General features: G+C 44.3%; 1 protein-coding gene, 1 long non-coding RNA gene and 1 pseudogene across 6 annotated transcripts in view; 1 reads left to right on the top strand and 2 right to left on the bottom strand.

The window, feature by feature from the left end:
• Nucleotides 1-4,049, bottom strand: part of LOC144697102 (uncharacterized) — a 377,962-nt gene extending 373,913 nt beyond the window's left edge. The window contains exons 1-2 of one of the 2 annotated variants that reach the window (XM_078568926.1): nt 1,575-4,049; nt 1,282-1,475 (exon numbers count right to left, since the gene is read on the bottom strand). In XM_078568926.1, the coding sequence (XP_078425052.1) occupies nt 3,100-3,969 (870 nt within the window). In that variant the 5' untranslated portion in view covers nt 3,970-4,049 and the 3' untranslated portion in view covers nt 1,282-1,475; nt 1,575-3,099. Of the gene's footprint in view, nt 1-544 lie in introns of those variants that run through there. The other variant, XM_078568925.1, reaches the window with a different exon arrangement.
• Nucleotides 1-18,546, bottom strand: part of LOC144696919 (uncharacterized) — a 141,611-nt pseudogene that overhangs the window by 78,151 nt on the left and 44,914 nt on the right. The gene's annotated exons all lie outside the window — the stretch shown is intronic.
• LOC144698238 (uncharacterized) lies at nt 12,273-17,585 on the top strand. 3 transcript variants are annotated; one of them, XR_013580464.1, is made up of 4 exons: nt 12,339-12,362; nt 14,128-14,319; nt 16,013-16,159; nt 17,163-17,585. It is a non-coding gene; the product is annotated as an uncharacterized LOC144698238 (long non-coding RNA). The 3 variants fall into 3 exon arrangements; XR_013580463.1 differs by lacking the exon at nt 14,128-14,319 and having other exon boundaries at nt 12,273-12,362; XR_013580465.1 differs by lacking the exons at nt 12,339-12,362; nt 14,128-14,319 and adding an exon at nt 14,375-14,435.

Raw genomic sequence — 18,546 nt, 5'->3', positions numbered from 1 at the left:
GTACAGTTCATTAAATCTTTAATTCAGTAGCAGAGTGTACAATGACATAAGGAAGTGATGAACTGATTTATGAATTAATTGATTCCCAAATTTGGAAGTACAGTTAATACTGGAGGAAGACTGCAACAAAATCCTGGGATCTACCACACACATCAATATAGCAGGGAATTCTTGGAAACACGGTGCAGGTCCTTCTTTATCTGGAGATCAAATATCTGTTGTATAATTGTCCCAGGAGTTAAAAGGATCCTGTGAATTCCTCCTTGTGTTATTTTAAGACAGACCTTACACTATTTATTTTTAGCTACGTTTTACTATGTTAAAGGTGCTATGTCAATACAAGTTGTTGTTGCCATTGGCTTAAAGTAGTGGACTCAGGACTGACACCAATAAATCTTAAAAACTTCACAGAATAATCACCAGTCATTTTTAAACTGGAGACTTATTCCTGCCATTTCGGTTTCAGTCAGGAACTGAGCACAGTTTTACACCAATCTCTGATTTAACAGCACGTTTCCAGACTGCCTGACTCAGGTTGCACAACCACAGTTGTAAAGGAGCCTTCTGCTCTCTGCCTAGCAGCTTTAAAACACGATAGTTACAAAACAGAAATCGGAGGGTTAGATTTACAGGGAGTTTGTATTTTTCCATCCATTTTTCTATGTGGCCTTGGACTCCACAGCCTGACCTTGGTCATCTTTAGTCTGTACGTACTGCACAGAAGTGGCTGTGACACATTTCTCACACCTCAGGATTAATCCACATGTGGGACAGTTGCTGTCAGTGAAGAAATATGAGAAAGACCAAAGTGTCATTTGTCCCTCTCAGTGTCACCCTGAAGGACTGTGTCCAGGCTGAAGTTCTGTTCCTGCCGTATGAGCCTCCCCTAGATTGTCCTTTCTGAGTTCCAGCCAGGTGATGTTAAACACTCAGGTGGGAAAGACAAAATTGTACAACAATGTGTGAAAAACAAAGTTTGACATGCTATGTGACATTTATCCAGAATATTAAACAGCAGCCCATTGATATGGTTTATTAACTTATATACGAACATACGAATTAGGAGCAGGAGTAGGCCACTCGGCCCCTCGGGCTTGTTCCGCCATTCAATAAGATCATGGCTGAACTGATTGTAATCTCAACTACACATTCCTGCCGACCCTGACAACCTTTCACCCCCTTGCTTATCAAGAATCTATCTACCTCTTCCTTAAATATATTCAAGACTCTGTCTCAATTGCCTTTTGAGGAAGAGAATTCCAAAGTCTCACAACCCTACGAAAGAAAAAATAATTCCTCATCTCTGACTTAAATGGGTGACCCCTTAAACAGTGCCCCCTAGTTCAAGATTCTCTCAGAAGAGAAACATCCTTTCCACATCCACCTTGACAAGACCCCTCATGATCTTATGTGTTTCAATCAAGTTGCCACTTACCCTTCTAAACTCCAGCAGATACAAGCCTAGTCTGTCCAACCTTTCCTCATAAGACAACCCACTCTTTCCTGGTATTGATCAACTCAACCTTTGCTGAACTGCTTCCAATGCATTTACATCTTTCCTTAAATAAGGAGACCAATACGACACATAGTACTCCAGATGTGGTCTCACCAGTGCTCTGTATAACTGAAGCATAACCTCTCTACTCTTGTATTCAATTTCCCTTGCAATGAAAGATAACATTCTTTCAGTTTTACTAATTACTTGCTGTACCTGCACACTAACCTTTTGCAATTCATGCACCAAGACATCCAGATCCCTCTGAATCTCAGAGCTCTGCAATCTCTCACCATTTAAATAATATGCCTCTTTTTTATTCGTCCTGCCAACATGGACAATGTCACATTTTCCCACATTATACAGCATTTGCCGGATCTTTGCCCACTCACTTATTTGTATCCTTTTGTAGCCTCGTTATGTCCTCTCACAATTTACTTTCCTACCTATGTGTCATCAGCAAATTTAGCAACCATACCATTGGTTCCTTCATCCAAATCATTTATATAAATTATAAAGAGCTGATGTCCCAGCACTGAGCCTTGCGGCACACCACTCATCACATCTTGCTAATCAGAAAAAGACCCATTTATGTCTACTCTCTACTTCCTGTTAGCTAGCTAATCTTCTATTCATGTCAATATGTTACCCCCTACACCATGAGATTTCATTTTCCGCAATAACCTTTAATGAGGCACCTTATCAAATGCCTTCTGGAAATATAGGTACAGTACATACACCAGTTCTCCTTGATCCACAGCACCTATTACTTCTTCAAAGAACCCCAATAAATTGGTTAAGCATGATCTCCCTCTCACAAAACCTTGTTGACTCTGCCTGATTAAACTTGAAGTTATCTAAGTGCCCTGTAATAATGTTTCTAACATTTTCCCTATGACAGATGCCAAGCTAACTGGCGTATAGTTTCCTGCTCTCCGTCTCCCTCCCTTTTTGAATAAAAGGTGTTACATTTCCTATTTTCCTATCAATTTTCCTATCCTTCTCCGAATCTAGCGAATTTTAGAAAATTAAAACAAATGCATCAACTATCTCACCAGCCACTTCTTTTAAGACCCAAGGATGAGATCCATCAGGACAGGGGGACTTGTCAGCCCACAGCTCCAACAATTTGCTCAGTACCACTTCCCTGGTGATTGTAATTTTCTTGAGCTCCTCCCTCCCTTCCAATTCCTTATTTATAGCCATTCCTGGCATGTTATTTGTATCCTCCATAGTGAAGACGACGCAAAATCTCTGTTCAATTCATCTGCCATCTCCTTATTTTCCATTATTAACTCCCCAGACTCACTTTCTATAGGAGCAACCCTCACTTTGTTAACTCTTTTCATTTTTAAATATCAATATTTACTTTTACTATCGGTCTTTATATTTCTACCTCGCTTTCTCTCGTACTCAGCTTTTTCTCTCTTTATTAATCTTTCAGTCATTCTTTGCTTTTTTTAAATTCTATCCAGTCTTCTGAGCTGCCACCCATCTTTGCACAATTATATTTCAGCAGAAACAAACTCCAGCTGTCAGAATGAAAGAATTCAATCCTGAACAGGATTAACAGCAACAGTAACCACAGATTTCAATCCCCATAGTCACTTGTGAACTCGCTGATGTGTCAGCAGGGTGGATGACTGAGTGAATCCCTTCCCACACACGGAGCAGGTGAACGGCCTCTCCCCAGTGTGAACTCGCTGGTGTGTCAGCAGATCCTTTTTACTTTTAAAGGTCTTCTCACACTCAGAACATTTAAAAGGTCTCTGATCAGTATGAACAAATTGATGTGCCAGAAGGTGGGATGACCGAATGAATCCCTTTCCACACATGGAACATGTGAATGGCCTCTCGCCAGTGTGAACTCGCTGATGTGTCAACAGGTCAGATGAATTGGTGTATCCCTTCCCGCACATGGAGCAGGTGAATGGCCTCTCCCCAGTGTGAATTCGCTGGTGCGTCAGTAGTTTGGATGGTCGATTAAATCCCTTGCCACAGATAAAGCAGGTGTATGGACTTTCCCCAGTGTGAATTCTCTGGTGATTCAGAAGCCTGGATAATTGATTAAATCCCTCTCCACACAAGGAGCAGATGAACGGACTCTCCCTCGTGTGAATGCGCTGGTGTGTCAGCAGGTAGGATGACTGAGTGAATCCCTTCCCACACACGGAGCAGGTGAACGGCCTCTCTCCACTGTGAGTTTGCTGGTGCCTCTGAAAGTTTGATGAATGACCGATTGCCTTCCCACACACGGAGCAGATGACTGAACTCTGCTCAGTGTGAATGTGCTTGTGTCTCAGAAGGTTGGATGAACTAGTGAATCCCTTCCCACACACGGAGCAGGCGAATGGCCTCTCCCCAGTGTGGCTGCGTTGATGAATTTCCAGCTTTGACGGGGAACCAAATCCCTTCCCACAGTCCCCACATTTCCATGGTTTCTCCATGGTGCCGGTGTCCTCGTGGCTCTCCATGTTGGATGGTCAGACCAAACCTCGTACACAGTTTATCCCCGCTGTGAATGATTAGATGTTTTTTCAGGCTGTGCAATTGGTTAAAAAATTCCTCCTTCTACATTAAAGGTTCAATGATATCCAGCACCTGGTGTATTGACTGAATCTGTCAGATTTTGACGTGATATTTGGTTTGAGTTTCCTGTCAGCAAATCTTCCTGTTCACTTCCTTGAACTGCTGTAGTCCATATGGCGTCAGCGCTGTTAGGAAGGGAGTTCCAGGATTTCAACCCAGCGACAATGAAGGAACGGCAATATATACCCAAGTCTGACTTATGATGGGAAAAAAGGTTATTTATAAAGCAGCTGAAGATGGTTGGGCCCAGGATACTGACCTGAGGAACTCCAGCAGCGATGTCCTGGGTTTGAGATAACAAAGAATTTTAAAAAATTAAACTGATAAATGTTAAATTGTATTGTTGACAAAAGAGATACTCATTTAATCTTTCAGAGATGACTGATTCCCCAGGGGTTCACTCTGACTCCCCTGACTGACTGACTCAGGGCCCAGTCCTCAATTGGTGACTGAACTCGCTGCTCCTTTGCTCCTCCGGCCTCTGAGCTCCTCTTGCTGTTGTTTCCCAGGACAGTCAATGCCCGCTCTCCAACATGACCCTGTCAGATGGAGTTCAGGGGCTCAGAGGAAGAAAAGAAAATGAGGCGGTGAATCTGAGTTGGGAAAAACAAGGAGAGAAACAGGATTCAATGGAGAAACTGAGCGGGGGGCGAGCGCAGTCTCAGGAACAGCGAGTGCGGCTCTCAGGGGCTGAATGAGAGCGGCCGGGCCCGGCGGCTGTGCGGTGATCTCCCCAGGCTGGGGGTGCTGGGGGTCGGCGCTGCCCATTAAAGCGATGCTGCAGCGCCTCCCCAATCCTCGCCGCCGCTTCCCGGTTTCTTCTCCCGTTTCCACCGAGTCCAACTCACAACAAAGGAGCCGCCCAGAATGCCCCGCGGCTGGTCATGGGGCGCATGCGCACTCTCAGCGCCTGGGGGAAAGGAGCGAGTTGGATAGAGCGCTTTCTGGGGCGCGGGGGATTGTGGGGACTGCGGCCGCCATTAGCATAAGAATCAAACAACAGTTCCACCAGAGGAGTACGACAATTGGCCCGTCTGATCTTCTAGCATCACTTAGTTGATCACACTCTCCCGCCTTTTCTCCATAACCCTGCAATTGGTTATTGATACAGGATCTAGGTTAATATAAACTGAGACAGGGTCTAGCATAGGGGTGACTGAGACAGGGCCCAGTGCAGTGATTACTGATACAGCAGGAGAAGTAAAATAAACCAAGACCTGATCCTGTGCAGTAATGAAAATGATGGTGCCTAGTGGAATATTAAGCAAGACATGGTCTGACTCTAGTGCAATAATAACTAAGATATATTGTGATATGGCCCACTGTAATGTAACAGACTTAGGGCCCAAATTACAGTGGCGCAGTCGACTGCAGTAGCTGCTTTGACAGGGCCTAGTGTAGTGCAAATAGTGGACTGGTCTTATATGGCAATAACTGAGCCATGGTCAAGGTAAGTTAAAAGCAAAACAGGGCCGAGTGCATTATAAACAGGGACAGGGTCTAGTGCAGTAATTAGTACAAGGTCTAGTACAGTTCGAAATAATATTAAGAAATATTTGCATTTATATAGCTCATTTCATGATCACCAAATGTGTTAAAACACTTTACACCTAATTAAGTACTTCCGAATTGTTAGTAATGTTACTAATACAGGGCCTCGTGTAGTACAGGTAGATATAATTAGAGACATGGTCAAATAACTGAGACAGGGTCTAATGAAACAGAAACATGGTCTAGTTTGTAACAACTGAGACAGCATCAAGGGCACAAATAACAGGGTCATGTACAATATAAATAGAGACATGGTCAAGTCTGGTGATAATCAGGGAGGATCGACTGCAGTAATGTCTTGAATATAGCTTCAAATAGTAATCAACACCTATTCAGGCCCTAATCAGGCTTCAGGTGATTGACAGTTAACTGTCACACAGTCAGGTGAGTCAGCTACCTGAACAACCTTTTAACTAGACTACTGAACTCAGAGAAATTAAAGAGAAAGACTTACCAGTTCAATTCCCACTGTGCAGCAAATTGCCAAGGCCCACACTGACTCTGGCTGTGTCTCACTCAGGATGAGTTCTCTCCGCTGCTCGTGTGCTTCTAATAGTCCCTTTCTTAAATAGAGCTGAAGTGAGCTGAGATGACTCACACTAATTAAGCTTCAAATAGTAATCAACACCTATTCAGGCCCTAATCAGGCAAGGTTTGATCAGGGATAGTCAGCATGGCTTTGTCAGAGGGAGTCATGCCTAACAAATTTCATTGAACTTATTGAGGAGATGACCAGGTGTGTAGGTGAGGGTCGAGCAATTTATGTAGTTTATATAGATTTCAGTAAAGCCTTTGACAAGGCCCCACATGGGAGACTTATAAAGAAGGCAAATGCACATGGGATACAGGGTAATTTGATAAGGTGGATTCAAAATTGGCTTAGTTGAAGGAGACAGAGGATGATGACAGAAGGTTGCTTTCGTGACTGGAAGCCAGTGTCCAGTAGCGTACCACAGGGATCTGTGCTAGGTCCCCTATTATTCGTCATTTATAGAAACGACATAGATGACTACGTGGGGGGTAAGATTAGTAAATTTGCGGATGACATAAAGATGGGCCGGGTGATTAACAGTGAGGTTGAGTGTCTTGGGCTACAGGAAGATATAGACGGGATGGGCAGATAAGTGGCAGATGGAATTTCAGCCTGAAAAGTGAATGTTGATACACTTTGGAAGGAGTAATTTAACAAGGAGGCCACAGCTGGAGTAGTGTGTGCAGTTCTGGTCGCCACATTAGAGAAAGGATGTGATTGTACTGGAGTGGACATGTGGAGATTCACCGGGATGTTGCCTGGGATGAAACATTTAAATTATGAAGAGAGGTTGGATAGACTTGGGTTGTTTTCGTTGGAGCAGAGAAGGCTGAGGGGCGACCTGATTGAGGTGCACTAGATTATGGGGGGCATGGACAGGGTGGATAGGGAGCAGCTGATCCCCTTAGTTGAAAGGTCAGTCACGAAGGGACACAAGTTCATGGTGAGGGGCAGGAGGTTTAGGGGGGATGTGAGGAAAAACTTTTTTACCCAGAGGGTGGTGACGGTCTGGAATGCGCTGCCTGGGCGGGTGGTGGAGGCGGGTAGCCTTACATCCTTTAAAAAGCACCTGGATGAGCACTTGGCACGTCATAACATTCAAGACTATGGGCCAAGTGCTGGTAAATGGGATTAGGTAGGTAGGTCAGGTGCTTCTCACGTAAACATAAAGACTTGATGGGCTGAAGAGGCTCTTCTGCACTGTGTGATTCTATTAGGACGCCCTTCAACCTCCTTTTCTCAGAAGTGAAGAGACCCAGCCTGTCAATCCTTTCTTCATAGGAATGGATGTGATTGCACTGGAGGGGGTGCAGAGGAGATTCACCAGGATGTTGCCTGGGATGAAATATTTAAGTTATGAAGAGATATTGGATAGACTTGGTTGTTTTCGTTGGAGCAGAGAAGACTGAGGGGCGACCTGATCGAGGTGTACAAGATTATGAGGGGCATGGACAGGGTGGATAGGGAGCATCTGTTCCCCTTAGTTGAAGGGTCAGTCACAAGGGGGCATAAGTTCAAGGTGAGGGGCAGGAGGTTTAGTGGGGATGTGAGGAAAAACCTTTTTTACCCAGAGGGTGCTGACGGTCTGGAATGCACTGCCTGGGAGGGTGGTGGAGGCGGGTTGCCTCACATCCTTTAAAAAGTACCTGCATGAGCACTTGGTACATCATAACATTCAAGGCTCTGGGCCAAGTTCTGGTAAATGGGATTAGGTAGGTAGGTCAGGTGTTTCTCACGTGTCGGTGCAGACTCGATGGGCTGTAGGGCCTCTTCTGCACTGTGATTCTGATTCATATGTATTTATCCTCGTAAATCTTCTCTGCTCCCTCTCCAGTGTCTCTCTATCCTTTTTTATAAAATGGTGACCATATTTCACTCTTTATTCTCAGTGTGGTCTAACCAAGTTTCCAGACAGCCTTAGCAGAACCTCCCAACTTTCCAATTCCATTGCTTGCAAAATAAAACCTAGTACTTGGTTTTCTCTTTTTATGGCCTTGCTCTGATTGCTGTATTTATACTCGGAGATCTCTTTGTTCCTCTACTCCACCCAGACTCACACCTTCCAAGTTATAAGTGACCTGCTTATTCTTCTGAGTAAAATCTGCTACATCACATTTATCTGTGTTCAATTTCATTTGCCCCATTCTCCCCACCTCTCATCTAACAAGCTGCAGCTACACTGGAGATATTTATATTTAACTTGTTCACTACATTCGTGATGACTCTGCTCAAACCGTAACCACAAGGATATTGGTGCATTGTTCTGAGTGTGAGCACAAGGCTCTCTCACTATCACACACAGATACGGTTTCCTTGGTTCACATCGCCATACAAAGACCAGCTTTTTACACATCCCCTTTCTACACAATTGCAGCAGGATGTGACACTCATTAATATTCACCCACATTTCATAACAGCAAAGGTTCCACTGGGACAAAGGTTCAGGCATTTTCCATTACAGGCAAAACACAGAGAAAAGAAAGACTTGCATTCATATAGCACCTTTCACCACCTCAGGGTGTCCCAAAGTGCTTTACATCAGGGAAATCCCTTTGAAGTGCAGTCACTGTTGTAATTTAGGAAACACATCACAATCAATTTGTGCACAGCAAGCTCCCACGCACAGCAACACAATAATGACCAGATCATCTGTGTTTGTCACATTGGCTGAGGGATGAATATTGGCTGGGGCATTAGGAATAACCCCCCTGCTCTTCTTCAAAACAAAGGCCAGTGGATCTTTTAGATCCACCCGAGCAGCCAGGTGGGGGCCTTGGTGTAATATTCTCAGTTGAAAGACAGCATCTCTGAGAGTGAGGCCCTCCCTCAGTACTGCACTGGAGAGTCAACCTCAGTTTTTGTGCCGACTGGCTGAAGTGGACTCGACCCCACAACCTTCTGCTTGAGACATGAGAGTGTTACCCACTGAGCCATGCCTGACCCAACAATACAGCCGTAAATTGGCACCTTAACATTGTCTCATCAGCTACAGTGTTTCATTAAATACATTTACTGAGTGGATTTCAATTTAAGCCAGGTTTGCAGACGTGATGCTTCATTCACACATCGAAGGTGAGAGAGATGCTGTGGGACACACACCAAGTTCAGGAGCTGAAACTGATTAACAGGTTGAGTTTTGTGTTTAGTGATTCTGAGTGTCTTACAGATGCCTTCCCTGGATCCCATGGCTAAGAAAGACACTCTGGAAGGTATGGGGAGCTGGGACTTTTCCATGAGAGTAACTGAAGGTAGGAGAACTTAAATACTCTAGAAGTAGAAAGGAGAAAAGGTTCAGTCCTGGATGTAATTCTCAGCAGCAAAATCAAGAAAATCCAACTTTGCTGGTGACCTGTGAACTCACTGGTGTCTCAAGTAGGTGGTGTGAACAAGTAAATCCCTTCCCACACTCGGAGCAGGTGAACGGCCTCTCCCCAGTGTGAATTCGCTGGTGTAAAGTAAGTTAAGATGATCTCCTGAACCCAGTCCTGCAGTGACGGCACCTGAACGGTCTTTTCTCAGTGTGAATGCATTGACGGTACATCAGTTCTCCAGAGGTTTTATAGCACTTCCCACAGTCAGAGCATTTAAAAGGTCTCTCCTCAGTATGAATGCGTTGGTGTCTCAGCAGGTGGGATGACTGAGTGAATCTCTTCCCACACTCGGAGCAGAGGAACGTCCTCTCCCCACTGTTAACCTTCCAGTGTCTCAGCAGGTTGGCTAACAGAGTGAATCCCTTCCCACACTCAGAGCAGGTGAATGGCCTCTCCCCAGTGTGAGTGCGTTGGTGTCACACTAGATCTGATGACCGAGTGAATCTCTTCCCACACTCGGCACAGAGGAATGACCTCTCCCCAGAGTGAGTGCGCTGGTGTTTCACCAGATCAGATGAATGCGCAAATGTCTTCCCACACTCGGAGCAGAGGAACGGCCTCTCCCCAGTGTGAATACACTGGTGTCGCAGCAGGTCATTGCTTCTTGTAAAGGTCTTCTCACATTCAGAACATTTAAAAGTTCTCTTATCAGAGTGAACACATTGGTGTTCAGTGTATTGGGTGGATTCAGGAACTCTCTTTTCATACATGGAGTAGGTGAACGGCCTCTCCCCAGTGTGACCTCGCTGGTGTCTCACCAGGTGGGATGACCGTGTGAATCTCTGCCCACACTCAGAGCAGGTGAATGGTCTCTCCCCTGTGTGAACTCGTTGGTGTGCCAGAAGGTTGGATGACCGCACACGGAGCAGATGAAGGGTCTCTCCCCATTGTGAACATCCTCGTGCTTCCAGAAGTTGGACTGAATGGGTGAAGCTCTCCCCACACACAGAGCAAGTGAATGGCCTGTTGCTGGTGTGAGTGCGCTAGTGTCTCAGCAGTTCACTGTGTCTTTTAAAGGTCTTCTCACATTATGAGCATTTAAAAGGTCTCTTATCGGAGTGAACAAGCTGGTGCTCAGTGTAATGGGAGGACTGAGCGAATCTCTTCCCACAGTGGGAGCAGCTGAACGGCCTGTCCTTGGTGTGAACTTGCTGGTGCTCAGTGAGATGCCCTGACTCACTGAATGACTCCCCACAGTGAGAGCAGCTGAACGGCCTCTTGTGTGTGTGAAGGAGCTGGTGCTCCACGAGGCGGGAGGACAGCCTGAACCTCTTCCCACAGTGGGAGCAGCTGAACGGTCTCTCATCAGTGTGAACTTGCTGGTGTTGGACCAGTTCCTCAGAGGTTTCAAGGCTTTTCCCAGAGTCAGAGCATTGAAGAGGCTCCTCATCAAAGTGTGCCAGCAGGTTGGATGAACACATGAATTTCTTCCCACACACGGAGCAGGTGAACAGCCTCTCACTGTTGTGAGCTCGCTGTCGTGTCAGCATGTTTACCAGCTGTATCAATCCCTTCACACAGGAGAAGCAGGTGAACAGCCTCTCACTGGTTTCCAACTGAGACAGTCAATTAAATCCTTCAGATATACAAATCTTCAGATCCAGGTGAATTGAGAGACTGTCAGATTTTGATGTAAAGTTTGGTTTACTTTTCCTGACTGCAAATCTTCCTCTTCTTTTTTCTGTAAAATAAGTTTACAAAGAATTACATGGAACATACATTACATAAACAGGCTAATCGGTATATCTAGTCTGTCTTGGAGTTTCTACTCCACAGGCATCTCCTCTCATTCTGCCGACCTCATCTCAGCCTTTCAATTTATCTTTCTAATCCCTTTCTTCTCTTGTTCTCATCTAGTTTACTTTTGAAAGCATCTAAGGGATTTGTCTCAACCACTTCCTGTAGTAGCGAGTTCCACATTCTAACAACTGTCTGAGGACAGGAATATCTCCCGTTTTCCTCTTGGATTTATTATTAAGAAGAAGCGTAAACATTCTGTCCACATCTATCTGTCCAACCCAATCAGAATTTTAAAGACCTATGCAGAGGAGTTTGAGTTTGCTGTGTGTAAATCCTTCCTTTCTAACCCGCTGTAAAAGGAGTTTCCAAAATCCATCCCTGGAAGTCCAGGATAGAAATTCACAATATCCTCTCCTCCTGCTGACAGGAACAGGGATGACCGCGCATGCGCTGTTGCACTTTGCCCCCTGTAAAGATGGCGGCCGTGAACTGCGGCCTGTGACTGAGAACAGCTGCCCGCAGCTACCTCCCCGTTCGCTGCGACCTCGAGAGCTCTAGCTCCTTATTCCGACGTTGAGGCAGCCAGTGGGTATTTATCAAGCCTCCCCACCCACTCTGCTGTCTTTAATCCTCCCCATCCACCGGCTTCATTTACTCGCCTGCACTCGATATTTGTGAACAGCTTCGACCAGTTCCTAAAAACAATAAACTACTGCGGATGCTGGAAATCCAAAACAAAAACAGAATTACCTGGAAAAACTCAGCAGGTCTGGCAGCATCGGTGGAGAAGAAAAGAGTCGACGTTTCGAGTCCTCACGACCCTTCAACAGAATTTCAACAGTTCTGTTGAAGGGTCGTGAGGACTCGAAACGTCGACTCTTCTTCTCCACCGATGCTGCCAGACCTGCTGAGTTTTTCCAGGTAATTTTGTTTTTGTTTTCGACCAGTTCATGGTGCGGCCTCGACTGCGCATGCTCTACTCAGCGCCCGCAAAGCGCATGTTCGAGTCACACCCGGTAGTGCGCATGCGCAAGAAGCTTCTGCAACGAGAATAGGGCACGTTCTGCCCCGCCGCGAATGCTGGGTAAGACTCCGGTCATTGAAACATGATATTGTTGAATAGAAAATTATGTTTTGTGATCGATTGGAGTCACAGGGCCAAAATATAATATTATTAAATCAATTGATACGGCAACCAAAGTGCACGGGTCCTCCACCATATTTCTATCCTGGGTGTAATTAATAGAAATTAATACTTTAACAGTTAGATGGAAACTCACTGGACTGTCAGTGCGTGGAGTTTTCCCAAGACACAAAACACTTAAGCTGCCTCTTGCTAGTCAGAATGCACTGATTGTGAATCAAATCATTTGAACTTTCAAAGTTGGTGGATTGAGAGGTGAGAAAATTAAGTAATTTCTTTCTCGTTCGTGAAATATGTGAAAGGTCAATCTGCACTGTGACTGTGCTGCTGTGTCGGTAAATGGGATGACCAATTGAATCCCTTTCCACCTTCAGCTGGTGATGATATTTTCATGCTGTGATCTTATCCATCACTTTACGCTCAGATGGGAATCTCAAACCCTTCCTGAAATGATAAAAGCAAAATACTGCAGATGCTGTAAATCTGAAACAAAAACAAAAAATGCTGGGAAAACTCAGCAGATCTAGCAGCATCTGTGGAGAGAGAAACAGAGTTAACTTTTTGAGCCCGTATGACACTTCTTCAGAGCTGACAAGAAGTGGAAATGTAATGAAATTTATACTGTTAAGGGGAGTGGGGCAGATGGAGACCTCCGCCCCCCCTCCCCCTCCCCCCCACCCCCTGTCTGCATTCCATAGGGACTGTTCCCTCCAGATCATCCTGGTCCACTCCTCCATCATCCCCAACACCTCATCCCCTTCCCATGGCACCTTCCTATGCAATCGCAGAAGGCGCAACAGCCGACCCTTTACCTCCTCCCTACTCACTGTCCAAGGGCCCAAACACTTCTAAGTGAAGCACTGCTTCACTTGCACCTCCTTCAATTTGGCCTACTGCATCCACTGTTCCCAATGTGGTCTCTTCTACTTCAGGGAGATCAAGCGCAGATTGGGTGACCACTTTGCAGAACACCCCTGGTCTGTCCTCAAGCATGAACCAGACCTTCCGGTCACTTGCCATTTCAACACCCCATCCTGTTCTCATGCCCACATCTCCGTCCTTGGCCTGCTGCAATGTTGCAGTGAAGCCTAATGCAAACTGGAGGAACAGCACCTCATCTTCTGATTAGGCACTTTACAGCCTTCTGAACTTAACATTGAGTTCAACAACTTCAGACCGTGAACTCTTTCCTCCATTCTCAACCCTTTTTTCTAATCCCCTTTTTTCTACATTCAGTTTTTTTCCCACGTTTTTCTTTTAATTTTTATTCATTTATCCATTGTTTTATCTCCTTTTTTATATCCCCCTTCGATCCCATTTTCTATCCTTTTTTCCCACCCCACCACACTCCACCCCCTCCCCAAACCCCATCCCTACAGGGCCATCTGTTACTTGTTCCATGTTGTTCTTTCACACAATGCTACCCTTGTTCTGCTATTATCGCATTCTGCTTTCTTATCTTTATGCCACTATCAGCAACTTTTTTTTTTTAGCACTAACCACTACCATTAACACTCCCTTTGTCCTTTAGTTCATGACATCTTTGTCAATCCCTCCTTTGTCCCCACCTATCGCTGGCCTTCTATCCAGCTCCACCTGCCCCACTTCCTTTAACAGTATAAATTTAATCACATTTCCACTTTTCCTCAGCTCTGAAGAAGGGTCATATGGACTCGAAACGTTAACTCTGTTTCTCTCCCCACAGATGCTGCCGGACCTGGTGAGTTTTTCCAGTATTTTCTGCCTTCCTGCAATGAATTCCACAATATCGGCCCTCTCCAGTTAAGGAAAAGCAAAATATTGCAGATGTTGGAAATCAGAAATAAAACAGAAAATGCTGGAGTTTTCAGCAGATCTGCTTGTGTCTGTGGAGAAAGAGACATAGTTTACATTTCAGGTCTGTGACTTTTCATCAGAACCGCACTGTGCCTGTGCATCACTCTGTTCTTCAATCCACTGAAACTGCCAGTGAAAACTGCCCTCCACTTCACAGGAAGTGCAAGGGACAAGTTTGTAGGTGTAGCCTAATGTACAATGTATGATAACATTTTTAAAAAGAGCCCATGTACCAATAGATATTTACACTAATTAACCAAACCTCTTAACCCTGAAGTCTGCTTAAATAATTCACCTCTTTAACAAAGACAGGACAATACAGTTCACACACACTCTGTCTCCAGATTTCTGGCTAAACGAGCTCCCCTGCCATTTTATAGATCTCTCTCTCTCGCTCTCTCTCTCTCTCTCTCTCTTTCTGTCTTCTATTCTGATCATATTGAACAAACACGGACCAGCCTTTGAACTGCCATTTCTTGAGGTGTCCTGGCAATTTCTAAAGTCCAGAATTTTAATAACCTTACCCTAACAATTTTAATCTTCCCCAAAATAAAAATTACCTCTAAAATATTGATATGAAGCATGAACATGGTTATGAAAATATTTCTGTGACTTCATTGTTTCAGTGCTTCAAAATGGTGATTGTTTTCTTGTGTGACTGTGTGTGTTTGTTCATTGAAATGTTTGTAAAAGGTAACGGTGGAGAAGGATTGAGAGTTTTCAGTGTAGGACAGAAGTGAAATGAATCAACAAAGAAGGAACACATTTCCAATCAGAGCAGAAATAGATGACGGATACAGAATGGCTCTCCCACCTTTAGCTTCTTCACTAGTTCCATTACCCTCACTTTCGCCTTGCATCATCATCCTTTTGTTATTCAATACCTCCTACCTTCAACCTTGTTATTCAATACCTCCAAACGATTACAAACCTCCTCTTCAGTTATTTACCCCTCCCCCATTCTCTGACTGTGCATTTGTTTAAAAAGTTTATTGTGTGTCTTTTTTCCAGTCCTGATGGAAGTTCAGTGTCTTGAACCATTACTGTTTCTCTCTTCACAAACTCAGTCTGGTCCGCTCAGTATTCCCAGCATTTCCTTTTTGTGAATTGGACTGAGAGATGTATGGTCAGCTCCCCTTGGTCGCGGATGTTTGACACTAATTTCCATAGTGCAGTGGGCAGAATGTTTGCTTTACACATGAAATTCCTGCTTTGAGCCAACTTGGAAACTTTGTGTTTCAATTGCTAAGGGAAGATGATCAGGTCACTGGACTAATGATCCAGAAGTGCGGACACAGGTTCAAATCCCACCACGGCAGTGGGTGAAATTTAAATTCAATTCATCAATAAGTCTGAAATTGAACTATTATTACTATGTAGTAATGAATATTACTACATAGTCTCAGTAATGGTGACTATGAAGCTATCATCGATTGTCATAAAAACTCACCTGGTTCTCGAATTTCCTTTAGAGGAGGAAATCTGCTGTTCTTACCTGGTCTGACCTACATGTGACTCCCAGCCCACGGTGATGTGGTTGACTTTTAACTGCCTTCTAAAATGGTCGATTAAGCCACTAAGCTCAATGGAAATTAGGCTTTGGTCATAACTGCTGGTTTTGACAGTGACCCCCACATCCCATCAAACTATATAAAAAATGATCAGTTAACATTTTGTTCCATTTGTTTTCGAACAGTGTGACAATAACTGTTGCCTTATTCTTTAATGACTCCTTCTTTAACTTCTTTAAACAGGTCACGTTAAGTGAGAGAAAACTGATCCACAGTGACCCAAAAACAAAATACCGCAGAGGCTGCAAATTTGAACTCAAAAGATATTGTTGGAAACACTCAGCAGGTCAAACAGCCTCTATGGAGAGGACAACAGCATCAATGCTTAAGGTGAGTGAACCTTTATCAAAAGTTGGAGAATTTAGAGATGTAATAGTTGACAAACAAGTACAGAGTCAAGAATAAGAGGTAAAGAGGAGGAATGAACATTGTTGATGGAAGGCAGGAGTTATTAAATGATAAAGGGGGGATAATGCAAGACAAAATTCTGTGATGAGACAATAAACCAATGGGACAAGTGAACAAATAAAAGACAGGTCCAGAATAGGCATAAATAGTAAAGCAGAACCATTACCAGCACCTACCTTCTGAAATAACGGGAGTGATGATTATGATCAGTGCAGGAGGCTGAGGACTGAGAGGTCAGACCGGGCGTGGGGCAGAGAATTAAAATAGCAAATGACCAGATGCTCAGGAATATATTTGAAGATTGAATGGTGATGTTCCACAAAGCAGTTGCCCAATATTGATTTAGTCACCTTAGTGTGGACGGGATCACATCATAAGCAGTGAATACACGATCCTAAATTGAAAGAAGTGCAAGTAATTTGCTGTATCGCTTGGAAAGTGTATTTGGGGCCCTAGAACGTGGGAACTGAGGAGGTGAAAGGGTAGTTGTTGCATCTGCACTGGAATGCACTGGAATAATGCCAAAACTGCAAGGTTATACCTGTCAAGAAAGATTGAACAAGCTAGAGATGTTTTCCCTGGTAAAGAGAGTGACGGATGACCTGCTCGAGTTTTTAAGATTATAAAAGGGATTGACAAGGCAGGCAAGTGGAAGATGTTTCCAGTTGCAGATGGATGAGAATAAATATAAGTTCATCATCAATAAAACTAATGTGTAATTCGGGAGAAACTTCTTCAACAGGAGATAAAAACAGAAAATGCTTCAAATCCTCACCATGTCTGGCAGCATCTGTGGATTGGAAAACATGATTAACATTTCATTGAAAGGTTGCAGACCTGGAATGTAAATTATATTTCCCCTCTGCAGATGTTATCAGGTCTGCTTGAAATTTCAGAATTGTCTGTTTTTATTTCCAATTTACAGCATCGACAGTATTTTTTTACTGGAGCATGTTGAGAATCTGGAATTCATCACCGGAAGGGTTTGAGATCCTCGTCTGAGCTGGAATCTGATGGGTCAATTCACATCCATGAATGGATTGTTCACCAGCTGAACGTGGAAATTGATTTATTCAGTTATTCCATTTACTGACACAGCAGCACAGTCACTCCGGAGAGAGACCACTCAGTTACTACACTTGTGCAATGGGATTTATTCAGTTTGCCCACCTGTTCACACCCCAGCTTTAAAAGTTCAAAGGATTTTATCCACTTGTCTCTTACAGGCAAGACGTGGTTTAAATGTTCCGTGAATGGGGAATAAAAATTACTTGCTCACCCACCAGCTGCTGAGACTCCAGTGAGTTCACACCTAACTGTAGTGGTTTGTTCTGTTGTTAATTATACCCAGGACGGAATTATGATGGAGGGCCACTTTGTTTGCTGTATCAATTAATTTAATAGTTTTATATCTTGGCCCCATGTCTCCATCGTAGTCCGATCACAAATCATAATTTTCTATTCAACAATGTCGTGTTTTAATGGTGCGGATCTTACCCAGCATCCATGACGATATAGAATGTGCCCTATACTCACTATAGGAAACCATGTCGCAGGCGGGTTGTGAATAGCGCATGCGCATTTAGTTCCAGTGGGTCCAATCATCTCGACTCCGCAACCGGTGAACAGCGGCTGATTATAGGTGGGTAATGGAGGCGGCGGAATGGGCGAGATGGCCTCATAAACACCCAGTGGATGCCTGGGAACAAAATTAAGAATCTACCAATCCCGCATTTAGTCCATGCGGGGCAGCAGCCGCGGAGCTGAACCTGATGACAGTCGCGCGTTAACGGCCGCCATCTTTATAGGGAGCAATGAACTGCAGGGCGCATGCGCAGTCATCCCTGCCCCTGTCAGCAGGAGGAGAGGATGCTGTGCATTTCAAACCTGGACTGACAGGGATGGATTTTGGAAACTCCTTTTACAGTGGGTGAGAAAGGGAAGATTTACTTTTAGGTGGTAGAGGTTGAGGGTTTGGAATGTTTTGTCAAAGTTCTGATCAGGTTGATGATAGATAAAATCTCCCCCCTCTCTGTCTCCCTCTCCCTATCGAGGCCAGGGCCTTGTGTAAATTCAGACTGACTGGCAGATTATCCTAATCTGAATATCATATAATTTTGAACATGGAAGGAAAAAGCACCGTTTACAACAGGGAGAAATTGTACACATGTGCTTTCTGTGGATGAGAATCATCTAGCCAATCATCTAGCTTGTCAAGCCACAAGCGCAGTCACACCGGGGAGAAACTGTATAAATGTGGTAACTGTGGGAAACTTCTGGCTTAGTTGTAGAAATGTAAAATCACTCTC

The sequence above is a fragment of the Cetorhinus maximus genome, chromosome 23 (genome assembly GCF_964194155.1).
Source record: "Cetorhinus maximus chromosome 23, sCetMax3.hap1.1, whole genome shotgun sequence".
Taxonomy (NCBI): domain Eukaryota; kingdom Metazoa; phylum Chordata; class Chondrichthyes; order Lamniformes; family Cetorhinidae; genus Cetorhinus; species Cetorhinus maximus.
Note: the sequence above shows the minus strand (reverse complement) of the source record. Positions and strands in the feature narration are given on the sequence as shown.